Here is a 13,165-nt window from a genome sequence, read left to right as displayed (position 1 = left end):
ATCTGGGGTGGTAGATTGGCATCTTTACCACCATAGCCATTTGGCCATCAAATCATAATAATATAAAATTTAAAAAAGAAAATTTCTTACCCTATTAATATGAACATAACCTTTAGGAAGAAGATATTTTCCTGCAAAATGACTTTTGCCAGCTATGATAATAAAACCAGTAATTTTGTATTTTATTGTAATATTAATTTTATAAGAATATATTATTCTGAAGATAATTTTAAAAAATTACCTGCTGGAAAGCCAACAAGTATCAGTAACTGAAATAGAAAATATGTAAAATCAATGTAATGAAATGCACTATCAATAAAGTAAAAGTATAAATAAAACTATTTAAAATGGTTTATTTTAATTTGATAACACTTCAAAATTTGAAGTTTTGCAGTTATGATAAATTTACATTAAAAAAACTTAAATAAAAAAAATAATAATATCAGTAAACAAGATTGCTTGTTTACTATAATACACTTCTTGTCTAGTCTTGAATTAAATTTGAGCTCTATGTCAGCTTTTCTTTTTTGCTAGACTTATTACACCATCATTCAGAAACAGGACCAGCCTTAGAAAATCACGCTTTATTTCCAAGAGAATGCATTTCGGACATCGAGTCCCTCATCAACTCTATGAAGTAAATGGACATGAAAAGTACAGAAATGGCAACGATTGATAAAATACAGATGACAATTATTAGTTTACAGGTTTAATACTACCTTATGTATCATACCATCATGTCTAATCAAATACTTGTAAACTAATAATTGTCATCTGTATTTTATCAATCGTTGCCATTTCTGTACTTTTCATGTCCATTTACTTCATAGAGTTGATGAGGGCCTTGATGTCCGAAATGCATTCTCTTGGAAATAAAATGTGATTTTCTAAGGCTGGTCCTGTTTCTGAATGATGGTGTAATAAGTCTAGCAAAAAAAGAAAAGCTGACATAGAGCTTATAAATTCAATCTTGTTTAGTTATAACCTGAAAATTTCATTACTTGTAACAAATACTGTCAAAATAAATATTATAATCTTTATTCACTGAATGAAGACTGATATAATAATGTAAATTGACTGTTTAAAATTTTTATGGAAATAAGATCCCCATTAAATTAATTTATAAATAAAAATTATAGCCCAGAAAACATGTTTTCATTTTTTTAAAAACTATTTATAACTGAAAACTTCTAAAAGGAAAGAAAAAAAAAAAAAAAGAAAGTTAAAGGGATATTTTTAAAAAATATCAAGTTTGTCATTTTTGTCATACAAAATAATTAATTACCTCAGGAGTAGGAGATATAATACTATCTTCATCAAGAGGTAATGGATAACTTTCAGAATCTTGTGTTGATTGTATAACTTCTGCCAATGGTCCATTAGGAAGGAATCTCTTAATAGTAACATATTTTTAATAAATAACAGCATTATTCATATGAATAATAGTTATTAAAATAATACATTTACATACTATTTAAATTTACTAAAATTACTTTACTATCAAGAAATAGTAAAATTTAAATTTATAATATTGCCATCAAGTTCCGAGATCTAAGTATATTTAAATAAAAGTACATGTTAAAATGAAATAAAGTTCTTAAAATTGTTCAAAATTATCTTAAAAGGCTCACTTGTACTTGCTTATACAGCTGTAAAACCTGACCAGTAAATTTTTAATAAACAACAGTAATCTTTATGTTTTATCAATAACAGGGTCAGTAGTCCTACTAGCTGACATAATGGAACTGATTTCTCAATGATTTCACTCTCAATGAATTTAGGTTTTTGAATTGCATTTTCACAATTCATACAGTAATACAGAATCTTATAAATCATTCAAAACTGCAAACAAAGAGTATTATTATTATCATATACTTCTTTTATTAATTTATATATTTCAGTTGTTTTTTTATCCAACTTAGAACTAAATTCAACGATTGCACTTTGATGATAATTTGAATAATACAAAACCTAATGCAACTGCACAAAGTGACGTACACTATGAAAATTGATATATTTGATTGATTCATTTTAACAAGTTTTCTGTCTTTTCAGATATACTGTATTTATTTATGATTAATTAAAAATATTATTATTTTGAAAAATATAAACTTATAAAATAATTTTTTATAATTTTTCTATCTATCTAATAAATCTACCTTGTAAAATTTAATTTTTAAAGTAACAGTTTTATATTTACAGATAAAACAATCATCATTGTTATGGATTATGTGAATTATTGGAGTACACCATTCATGTAACATTATATGAGAGTTTTCAATTTCTATCAATTAATGGATTTTGTTTTCTTCTCATCTTACATATAAAAACACTATTATTAATATATATATATATATATATTTGTTGTTTCTTAAAAGGTTTTTCTTTTTTTATATACAGGATGGCCTGTGACACTTTTTATATAAAATAAAACTCTTTTTAAAATGAAGGGAAGTGATTTTCATCAAAAATCCCAAAAATTATGAAAAATAAATGAGATATGTTAAACTGAATGGTGATATCTTCAACTTCCAGAAATGGGCTATCCTGACCAGAAGTCAAATTTTATAAATGAGAAGTGCTATTTTTTTCATTTAGATTCAGATTAAACGCAAAACATAAGATAATTTTGTCTCAAATATTTTTTCTGAAAATGCCTCCACTGACTGTAAAATGATCTTATAAGTATGATGAATTCTTCTTGACAAAACCTCACTTAGCAAAGGTATCATAGTTATCTATGTAGCCATGTCCTATTCAAATGAAGTACTGGAAAGTGATGTCAGGAGACCTAGCAACTAGATTCCATGGTAGATAATGCAATCAGCAAAGAAGTCTTCCAAAATCCAGAACATTTGTAAACAAGCAGTAAATGCCATCTATCACAAAAGTGGAAATATGGAATACAATTTACAAGTCTTGTATGCAATAATGTACAGTACATATAACTGTAATGTCATTACAAATTTCTCACTGCATAGTAATTTTCCAGACATTCTTTATAGAATGTATTCTATATAAACATTCTATCATAACTAAAAACATAGAACATATTTCATACTGACATATTAAAAAAGAAATAACAACAAATCATCAATCTTATTGTTGTTATAGAATATGCTAATTACATAGTATTTAAGAGATGAAAGTGCAAATTACTTACAGGATCAAAAAGTGGCATTTTAAATTCTACCTTATCATAATTAAGGAAAAATTCTTCAGGAGTATAAAACTGTACTTGTATATTGAATGCAAACTAAAATTAAAACACAAATCATATAAATAATTTATCTAAAACAAACAAATATATTTATGTATTTTGTGAAATAATACTAACTAAACGATCACTGCATGAGAAATCTTTTTTCTTTTGTGGTTTCCAATTTGCAATTCGTCCAGCTGCATCTGATATTAATTAAAACAATAAGATAATTAAAGACATTCCAATTTTCTAAATTTTTTCATATAGTATATAACAATCTATTGTCTAGTACATAACAATCTATATTGTCTAGAAGTTATTGAAAATAACTTTTAGACAGATTTAAAAAAAAAAATGTTTATCAAATTAATGATACCAATTCCAATAATGGAAAACCAAATAAGATCATGATTGATCAATGGCCACTTAATATTTGGTTCTTCAAAATTAGATAAACTTTTTGATTATTAAACACCTTTTTTGACTTTTCTGATTTCCAAAATTGGAGTGTACATTAGAATTGGGCACAAAGTTGACTTAATGCAGTCTCCTTTGCATCATTTGCTCCTCACTTGATGTGACAATTTGTTTGTATTATTGTTGTCAGTAAAGAAGTGGTACATGTCTCTTCCATAACTTTGGTTTTAATTTTAAAATGGTTTGGTAAATCTTTTAAACTGTAGAAAGCTAAGTGAATGCTGGACAGCATTCACTTAGCTTTCTACAGTTCCCTTATAGATGGTTCCCTTATAAAGCTAAGTTTTAGCAAAGAGTTATCCACTATGCTGAAAAACAAATATGCAGATATTTCAATGTGATACTACTATATGTATCTGGAAAATTTCATGCTGGTGCATACTGATGTGAAATCTTACTGTCAAAATGTTGATCACATGGTAATTTTGTGTTAGTCTGCAGATCCTCTGAACCTGATAATGGAATCATAAATGAATATATATATTTGGTGAACATCACAAAACACTGTAAATATGACAATAAAATGTTTTTTGAAAATGTGTTTATTACTGTTTGAATATATTAACTTCCCATGGCTGTGTGCTTGGTGATATAGGATTTGCATTATATTTGCAAGCTAACTTTTTTGGGTTTTGACATCTTGAGAATTGTGTGTGCATTAGAATTGAGAAAACATGGTATATAGAAAAATGCAGTTAAGCATAAAACTACATTACGGTCTTGTTTTATGTGGAAATTGTGTGAGAAGGTACCACTTAAAAAGCACTCTGCAAATTTGTGCTCCACTCCATACAGTCCCAGATGATTACCTAGACACTTAAGCAACCATTTACAATTAACAGAAAAGTGTTAAAATATATTTAAAATGTTTTACTTTACTATAATGAATAACAGCATTTTAGTCCAATATTTTCAAATGTACAGAGCAAAATTTAATTATACTGTATTGAATACACTATTTGAGAATAATACATGAAAACCAGTGTGTTCATCACATTGAATAGCACTCAGTGGTTCTCCAAATTCAAAATGTCAGAAGCTGGAGAAGCTTGGTTTGCTGCCTTAAGATTCAATGATACTAGAAGTGGTACCTAACCATTCACCATCTTCATTTTATATGGGATTGTCTCACATAAAATAACACTACCGTTTCCTATTAAGACATTAATTTTTGAGGCAATCATCATTTTAAATATCTAATTTGCCATAATATTTGTAATTTCAGTTCTTCACATAATATTATTGTATAAAAATAAATTATTATAAGTTGATATATTTTAAAAGATATTTATTATCTATAATCTGCTTTACTATTATGCATATAATACAAAATAAGTGATGATAAATAGTATTTTAAAATAATGCATCGTGATTTATCATCTCAAAATGAAAGCTAAAATTGTGGTCATTTTTAAGTTTAAAATTCTCTAAAAATTATTAGATTCCATAAAAACTTTTTAAAGTAGTTTAATTTTATATTTACACTAGCAGATGAACATGGCATTGCTCAGGCAAAAAGTAACAATAACAAAGATTAAGATTATTACATTAATAGCTGTTACCCGTCACCCGTGACTTCACCCGCACAGATTTTGCAAGCAAACACCATTTATATTCAGTATTTCAACAACCATAGTAATTGTTACCTACCACTGAGAATGATGAAAATTGCTGAGAATCAAATGAACTGTTTTCAATTTGATCAATTTTCTGGAACATTTACAATCGTTCTATAATTGAACCAATATGCAATAACAAATTTGAATTTAAAACAGTTCAAACATTTGGTTAAAAAATCGAAATATATAAAAATATTTATAACAATGTCTGAAATGTTATCAATTTAACACACCTAAGTACTCAATGAAGACTAAACGTAGTTAAAAACAAAAATTTGCATCTAAAATAGTACAGTAGAAGCCATTCTTCAGGTTAAACCTTAATTCTCTGCCTCTTCCCCCTCGGGGGAATTTCGAAAAATCCCTCCTTGGTGTGCATTTTCATGACGTACTCAAAGTGTGTACCAAATTTCACCACTTTAGGTTCAGCGGTTTGCTCTGGCCAATGATGAATCAGTCACTCAGTCAGGACAAGTAATTTTATATACAGTAGAGTGTCGTTTATCCGAAAGCCGATCAACCAAATTGTCGGTTAGCCAAAAGCTTTCCAGTCGGACTGTCGTGCTGAATCGAACATTTTTGATACTAGATTAACTTCTAAAGTATAATTCTTTTTTGTTTTTATATTTTTCAATATATAAATAAATTTTGTTTGTACAAAATAAAGAAATAATTTTTAACGATACAATAGCCACAATTATTATTATAAACATTTTTGTTAGGCTTAAAATCGAGGAAAATTCAACACGAAGCGACACGCAACGGAGAAAAATGTCAACATATGATAGGTTAATATATTTTTTTGTACTTAATCGGTTATCCGAAAAATAAGTTATCTGAACAACCCCAGTCTCCAATTGATTCAGATAAACGATACTCTACTGTATTTAGATTAAAATAATTTAAATTTCTAATTATATAATTCTTTCAAGTTTCTGATTAAAGATTTAAATAGATTTGAATATAAATATTGGATATTATATATTATAAAATAAATTTCTAAATTTAATAAATAGAAACATAATTACCTCCAACATAAATTGAAGAAGACAAGTCTACAGGTATATTCTGGTTATATTTTTTCACTAAGATATCCCACATACCTGGAGCTGGTTTTCTGTAAATACCTGGACTTGTAGAAATAAATACTTGTAAAGGAATGCCCAATTTTTTAGTAACATATTCAATTTTCTTTCTAAAATCTGAAGGATCAGTGTTTCCTTTTGATATATTTCTCTACAATAAAATTATATTACAATAAAATTTATATAAAATAAATTCATAATCAGTCTGCAAAAAATTAAAAAAAGGAAAAATAATTATCTTATACTCTTATTAATGTATTAGCATAGAATTTCTCATTGTTGTTATAAAATATATTGAACTGTGTAAACATACATTTTAAATTATGAGCAGAGATGGTTCTATAAGAAAGGTGATAGCAATTATCACTCTCTCAGACTTTTATTACTTTACATGATAATTATTTCTTTCAAACTATACATTTTTATTTTAATAATTATTTTTCATTTTTTTTTTTAAGTTTTCTTTTGTCTAAGTTAATATTAAGTAATTATTAAAGCTTTTATGTTGTCTATTTTATAATACAAATTAAAATTAAAAATTCCCCTAAGGTCTTTCCTGAAACTTCTTGATTGTAACATTGCTTTATTAAAGTTTCAAATAAAATTTAATGCCTCTTTAATACTGTAAAATTAAAAAAAAAGTGATAGAAGATAAAAAAAAATAGCAAACTGATTACATACCTTTAAAACTGTGAACAAATTTAAATAAAATTGTATGTGTAAAATTGTATTAAGTTATTAAGATAATATATAATAAACACTTTTTGTCCTTACAGCAAAGCAAAATATTTAAAAATTTCATTTAAATACAAAATTTATTATTTTATAACAATGAAAGTGATAAAACAAGTTTATAAACTGAACAACATTTTTGCTTTATTAGATAGTGTAATTACTTAGGTACAAATCTTGTATGATTTATAATTTGATAATTCATAAACACCTTATGTACTTATTCCAACAGGTAAGTTTATTGGAAAAAATGAACAACTTTCATCAGGTTATGGAAATGTATAATAAAAATTATTCATATAATATTACAGAATATTAAATAAATTAAAATGTTATAGAAATTGAAGAAAACAGCTACTCAAAAGTTCAGGTAAATGTTAAAACTAATACTTTTCAACATTTAATTGTATTTCTATCTGCTTTAATTACTTCAAAATTATAATTTGTCATTGTTGTAATTAAATTTTATAAGACTTATGGTTCTGAATTAGAGTAATTATATATGCTATATATATATATATACACAGGGTGGGCCAGTGAAAACGAAACGGCAGAGTGTTCGTGTTCGTCCAAGCAAAGCACTCGGACAGGTCGATTTTACTCTCGAGGGGACATCTTTTGCAATAAAGTTTTTGCGATTCTGAATACAACAGACAACAAAAAATTTTAAAAACTCATTTATTTTGTATTAACTAAACAAACATTTATTTCGAAAAAATTGTTTGTTTAGTTAATATTCAAAATCGAAAAAACTTTATTGCATAAGATGTCCCCTCGACAGTAAAATCGACCTGTCCGAGCGCTTTGCTTGGACGAACACGAACACTCTGCCGTTTCGTTTTCGCTGGCCCACCCTGTATAGCATATATTATATGCTATATATATATATATAACTAACTGTTTCAAACTGTCCTTCTCTATGAACATATCTGCTCATTATTCCCCATAAATTTTCTATTGGGTTGATGTCAGGACTTCTTGATGGCCATTTCATAATATTAACTTTTTTAGACTTCAGCCAATCCTTTATTGATTTTGACTAATGTGTAGGAGCATTATCCTGTTGATATATCCATTGTGGTTCTCCTAATGATTCAGCAACAGGCAGAAGATAATTTTATAACAGTCTTGTGACTTCTGATGACCTGTCATAAAAGCTAAATTTGTGGTACTATTAAAACTGAAGGCTGCCCAGACCATCACAGAACCATTACCTTGCTGAAGACTGAAGAAAGTTTTTTGCTCCTTTCTTAAATCTCATCAGTGATAATTCCAACCATCTGGGCAAGTTTCAATTTTTTTTTTTTTATCTGAAAATAATCCTTCCAATGCATATGGGTTTTAGCCTATTCCAATCTCTTTTGGAAATGTTCAACTTTTAGCTGGGGTTTGCATTTCATCCAGGCTAACACAATATTTAGACTTGCTTTAATTCGTTGATAAAGTGTATTTTATGACACATTGTATCCTGATTCCTTTAAAATTTTGAGATGAGGCTAACCTCAAAATGTGTCGATCTCTTCTGGAATTGTTGCTTTTGCTGTCTGAGTTGCTGGTGGTGAATTTTCATCTCTATTTAAAACTGTAAATTCCTAATGCTAATCAGCCTAAGATAATTGTAATATCATTTATATCAAGTCCACTTGCCATTAATTTCCATATTTTGATCACTTCTTTTGAATATTGTTTTTGCTTTTGGCAATATTTATGTTTGTTCACTCAGAAAACCTATTGCATATATTACAGAACAGTGATTATAAATAGGGATTGCAATATCGGACCAAAAGTTCAATACCGGTATTCGGTATTTTTTAGATCTTAATACCAGAATATCGGTTTTAATACCGATAGTAGGAATTTTAAAAAAAGAAAGAAAACACAGGTGTTTTTTTGTTTTATTTGCCAGTTTTATTAGAGAGAGTAAATATCACAAAAAACCATTTGTAACTTATAAATTATAACAGTATATGAAGAATCACAAAAAGTAAAAGAACAAGGAACATCTTATTTATTTAAATCACAAAACAGTGTAAATATCACTGTTCAGTCTGTGGTATTATTACAAATTTTTGAAATGTGATCTTAAAAACCATAATGCATCAATTGTACTGTCATTAAGCCTGGAACGCAATTTTGTGCAAAAATTACCAGCTGTCGAAAACGCCCTTTCAGTATCTACGCTAGTTGGTGGTACTGTTAGCAATGCGCGATATACTTTTTCCAAGTATTTACCTCTAAATCCTTCATCTTCAAATAAATCGATTTCTCGTCGGATGGTTTTGGATATAACTGATTTCTGTATTGTATTTTGGTTTGTTGAAATTTTTTTAGTTATCGCTAATTCTAATTTTTGTTCAAGAGACAATTCCTTTTCACTATTGACATTAGTGTCATCATCATCTTCGATAACTCTACCGAATTCTTCTGAATGTGGATAAGTTTGTGGGTAAAAAGTTTTAAGAAAATTTACTATAAACTTGATCAAATTTGAATTGGTTAGTCTCTTTTCTTCTTTTTTATTTTCATTTTTAAAATAATTATAATTATGTAAATACCATAAGACATTTTCTATTTTGGTATGCCTTTCTTCTGTGCAATGTAATATATAATTCTTCAGATAGTGATGTGTGCTGTTCTTTCAGTGACTGCAACATGAAATTTATTGTTGCATTAGCTGTTAATAAATTAGAATTTCTCCAACATAATGCCTCCACAGCCAGTTTTATTGGAAGTAGAGCTGATACAGCTCTGGATATTAAGTCGAATTCACTATCGGAAAAATTAATTTGCAGGTTTAAGTCGATTATTGCTTTTTGGATTGGATTTTTCAGTTTCAAAAATCGTTGCATCATTAGGAGTAAACTGTTCCAATGTGTTTTAGAATCTAATATTAACGTAAGTTCTGTTTTATTTTCATTTAGTATATATTTTTGTAATAAGGCATTTTTTGTAAGGGGACGTTTAAATATCTTAACAATTTTTTGAACTTTTTTAATTATAGGTAACAATTCTTGATGAGTTAATATTTCATTAGCAATATCTTCTTCAACAATTACATTGTCATTATCTTCATTGTCAGCATCACCCCCACTCTCTTCAAAGTCAGAATCAGAAGTTTCTATATCCACAGTATTTGGGTTCTTCTGTTCTTTATTTTTTTGGTATAATACATCTATTACTCCTAATTGAATTCCATGAGCATAGCACAATTGCTGATTTGCACCAATCAACTTTCCAACTTTTTTCATAACCGTTGCTCCATCAGTCATTATGGATACAATATCTTCTTTCAGGGATAATCCATGTTTCCCTAATTTAGATTTAAGCACTTCCACACATTTTTCGGCTGGCATACTTCCCGAGACATGTGTAAGTCCTATATTCCAAATTTTTTTTCAGAATGAATATTTATATTTAAATAGCGTCTATTTCTTACACTTGTCCATTCATCAAATGTAAGACTAAATTTTTCACCATTTACTTTTAATTGCATTAACTCATGTTTCAAAGAATTGCGAACACCGTTACTGTAGTTTATAACAGTTCTTCTTATAGTATTAATCGATGTTAGTAGATTTTTAAAACCTCTGGTAGATAGTGATTTTCTTAATTCAGTAGAAGTGCAAAACACTCAAAATGGCAAACCATCTAATGCTGTCATTTTACTTATAATTTCATCCAAATTATCTTTTTTTTTCAAAATAATCTAAAATCCCTGATGGCTTGGGCTTAGAAACTGTGCTTAAATTTGTATCTTCATTGCAATTAGATTCTTTCCTCTTTAACAAATTTGTATCATGTTTCATTTTTAAATGTGTATGGAGTCTGCTTGTACTGCCTCCATTCACTTTAATAACTCTTGAACATTTTTTACATTGTGCCACCATATTCTTTTCATCATATAAATAATGAAACCAAATTGAAGTATTATCAACAGATCTTTTATGTTCTTTAAAGTTATTCTTATTCATTATTATGGGTTTATTAATTATGAGTATATAATAAATCTGAAAAATATTTTGAACCCTAAAGTATGATATGCAAATACAATGTGAACAACAAACTCACCAATTTAAAAAAATATCGAAATTTTTCGAAATAGTATGCACTTTCTTCACAATTACAACCTTGTTTTCACAGATACGAATATCAGACTACGAATTCTGCGCGTGTGCAGTATCACTCTGAACTGTAATAAGACAGTTTTGGCCCGCCTCCTTGGGTGATTTACATATTGATCACTTTTCTAGACTGTATGATGCAACTTTGTATTCACAGTCTAATTCATTTCGCCCATTAGGGAGACATAAAAACAAAAACGTATACTATTTTGCTATATTGGCGACCCCTGTGGCCAATATAGCATTGGCCACAGGGGCCACATTGGCGACTTTTTATAGTGGAGACAATTTAAAAAATTTCTAGTAAATACCAAAAAAACGGTATTTAAACTTGTGAATACTGGTATTACAAAATTGTACAAATGACTCAAAATCCCGGTATTCGATATCCCGGTATTGCAATCCCTAATTATAAAGCATTAGAAAACATGACAGAACATGTTCTAACACAAAATGCTGCAGCCCATCTATAATTTTTATAACACTTCACAGTGTTATAAAAAAATTAAGATTACCTAAACTTTTCAGACAGCTTTTTTCTTGAATTTTATAAAATTTTAAATTATTTAATATTCTGTAATATTATACGAATAATTTTTTTTATAAATTGTAAAGTAATGTTTTATTATATGATTTTAATAAATAGAATGTTGAGATCTTAAATGAAAATAAATTATTTAAAAAAACCATTTTACATAAACTTTTGGGACATACCTTATACTAACATTATAGTATGTCAAAAAGAAATTGATATTTGGAAAGAATTTTAAATTAATATATTTTGATTTAGATGCTTAAGAATTATTTAAATTTAAACAACTTAATAATTTTAAAAATATGAAAAATGTCTTAATTAAAATAAGATTAAATGACACTTACCTGATTAGTAAAAATAACTATTTTATTCCCTTCTTCTTGTAACTTTTTTAATTTTGCAGGAATTTCACTATACATAATTCTAAAATAATAATTTAAGTAAATAAAATTAAGTATCATTTTCATAGAAATTATTTGACAGTATTTAGATATTTCAACAGTATTTAAATAAAGTTCATAGTTAATATCTAAACCAGGGGTGTCCAACCTTTCTGTTTCCTCTGGACCACATTAGAAGTCATGGAATTTTAGGCCACAAGTATATTGTATATACTTGTAGCAAAACCTTAAATATACAAGATTAACATGTCTAGATTATAGTAATAAGTATTAAAACTATCACAAAAAAAGAATATTTAAAAAAATTACTTCTAGAGATACTTTCAATTTTTACTTTGAAATAGATAAATTCATTTATTAATATGGAGACAATTAAAAATTTATTTGAAAAACACAAATATTTGTTTTATTTGGGTCTATAATTAATAAAAAACGACAAAACACCATTTTAAAGTGCTTTTTTATTCAACTAATATATTTATAAATAATATATAACCCAAAAAGTAGCCAATACGCCAAATGATATTTTTTATGCCAAATTGAAAAAAGGGTAGCCAAATCTGGCAACGCTGGAAGGAATACTAAATAAAGCTGGAGTTGAAACTCAAAGGATTATAAACCCGAATTCGGGAAAAGGAGAAAAAGGACAAAAGATAAAGGTTAGAAAATTAAGGGTCAATATTTGTATTTGCATAACAGAAGGTCAATTTAACCTTTCTCACTACTATTTATCTTTTGGCCTTTCTCTCCTTTCCCTGAATTTGGGTCTGTAATCCTTTGAGTCACAACTCCAGCTGTATTTATATTCCTTCCTTATTCACACATTTCCAAGTATTTGAAAATATTTCTTTTCCACTCAAAAATAAAATATGTATAAAGGTTTATGCCATTTATGGCTTTGTGAAACTTCTTTTTTGAGTTTATGCCGTTAAAATGAATATATAAAAATAAAATTAAAAAATTTGTCGGTTTTGTTTACACGTTTATTGGGTT

General features: G+C 27.5%; 1 protein-coding gene across 1 annotated transcript in view; it reads right to left on the bottom strand.

Annotated features, from left to right (window-relative positions):
- Positions 1-13,165, bottom strand: part of PNKP (Polynucleotide kinase 3'-phosphatase) — a 34,958-nt gene that overhangs the window by 947 nt on the left and 20,846 nt on the right. The window contains exons 5-11 of the mRNA XM_067288714.1: positions 12,116-12,194; positions 6,327-6,534; positions 3,338-3,405; positions 3,164-3,256; positions 1,286-1,393; positions 242-269; positions 91-152 (exon numbers count right to left, since the gene is read on the bottom strand). Coding sequence (XP_067144815.1) covers positions 91-152; positions 242-269; positions 1,286-1,393; positions 3,164-3,256; positions 3,338-3,405; positions 6,327-6,534; positions 12,116-12,194 — 646 coding nt within the window. The remainder of the gene's footprint in view (positions 1-90; positions 153-241; positions 270-1,285; positions 1,394-3,163; positions 3,257-3,337; positions 3,406-6,326; positions 6,535-12,115; positions 12,195-13,165) is intronic.

Source organism: Centruroides vittatus, unplaced genomic scaffold (assembly GCF_030686945.1).
Source record: "Centruroides vittatus isolate TY-2023 unplaced genomic scaffold, ASM3068694v2 scaffold_899, whole genome shotgun sequence".
Lineage (NCBI taxonomy): Eukaryota > Metazoa > Arthropoda > Arachnida > Scorpiones > Buthidae > Centruroides > Centruroides vittatus.
The sequence above is the reverse complement of the archived record's forward strand: the minus strand, read 5'-3'. Positions and strand labels throughout refer to the sequence as shown.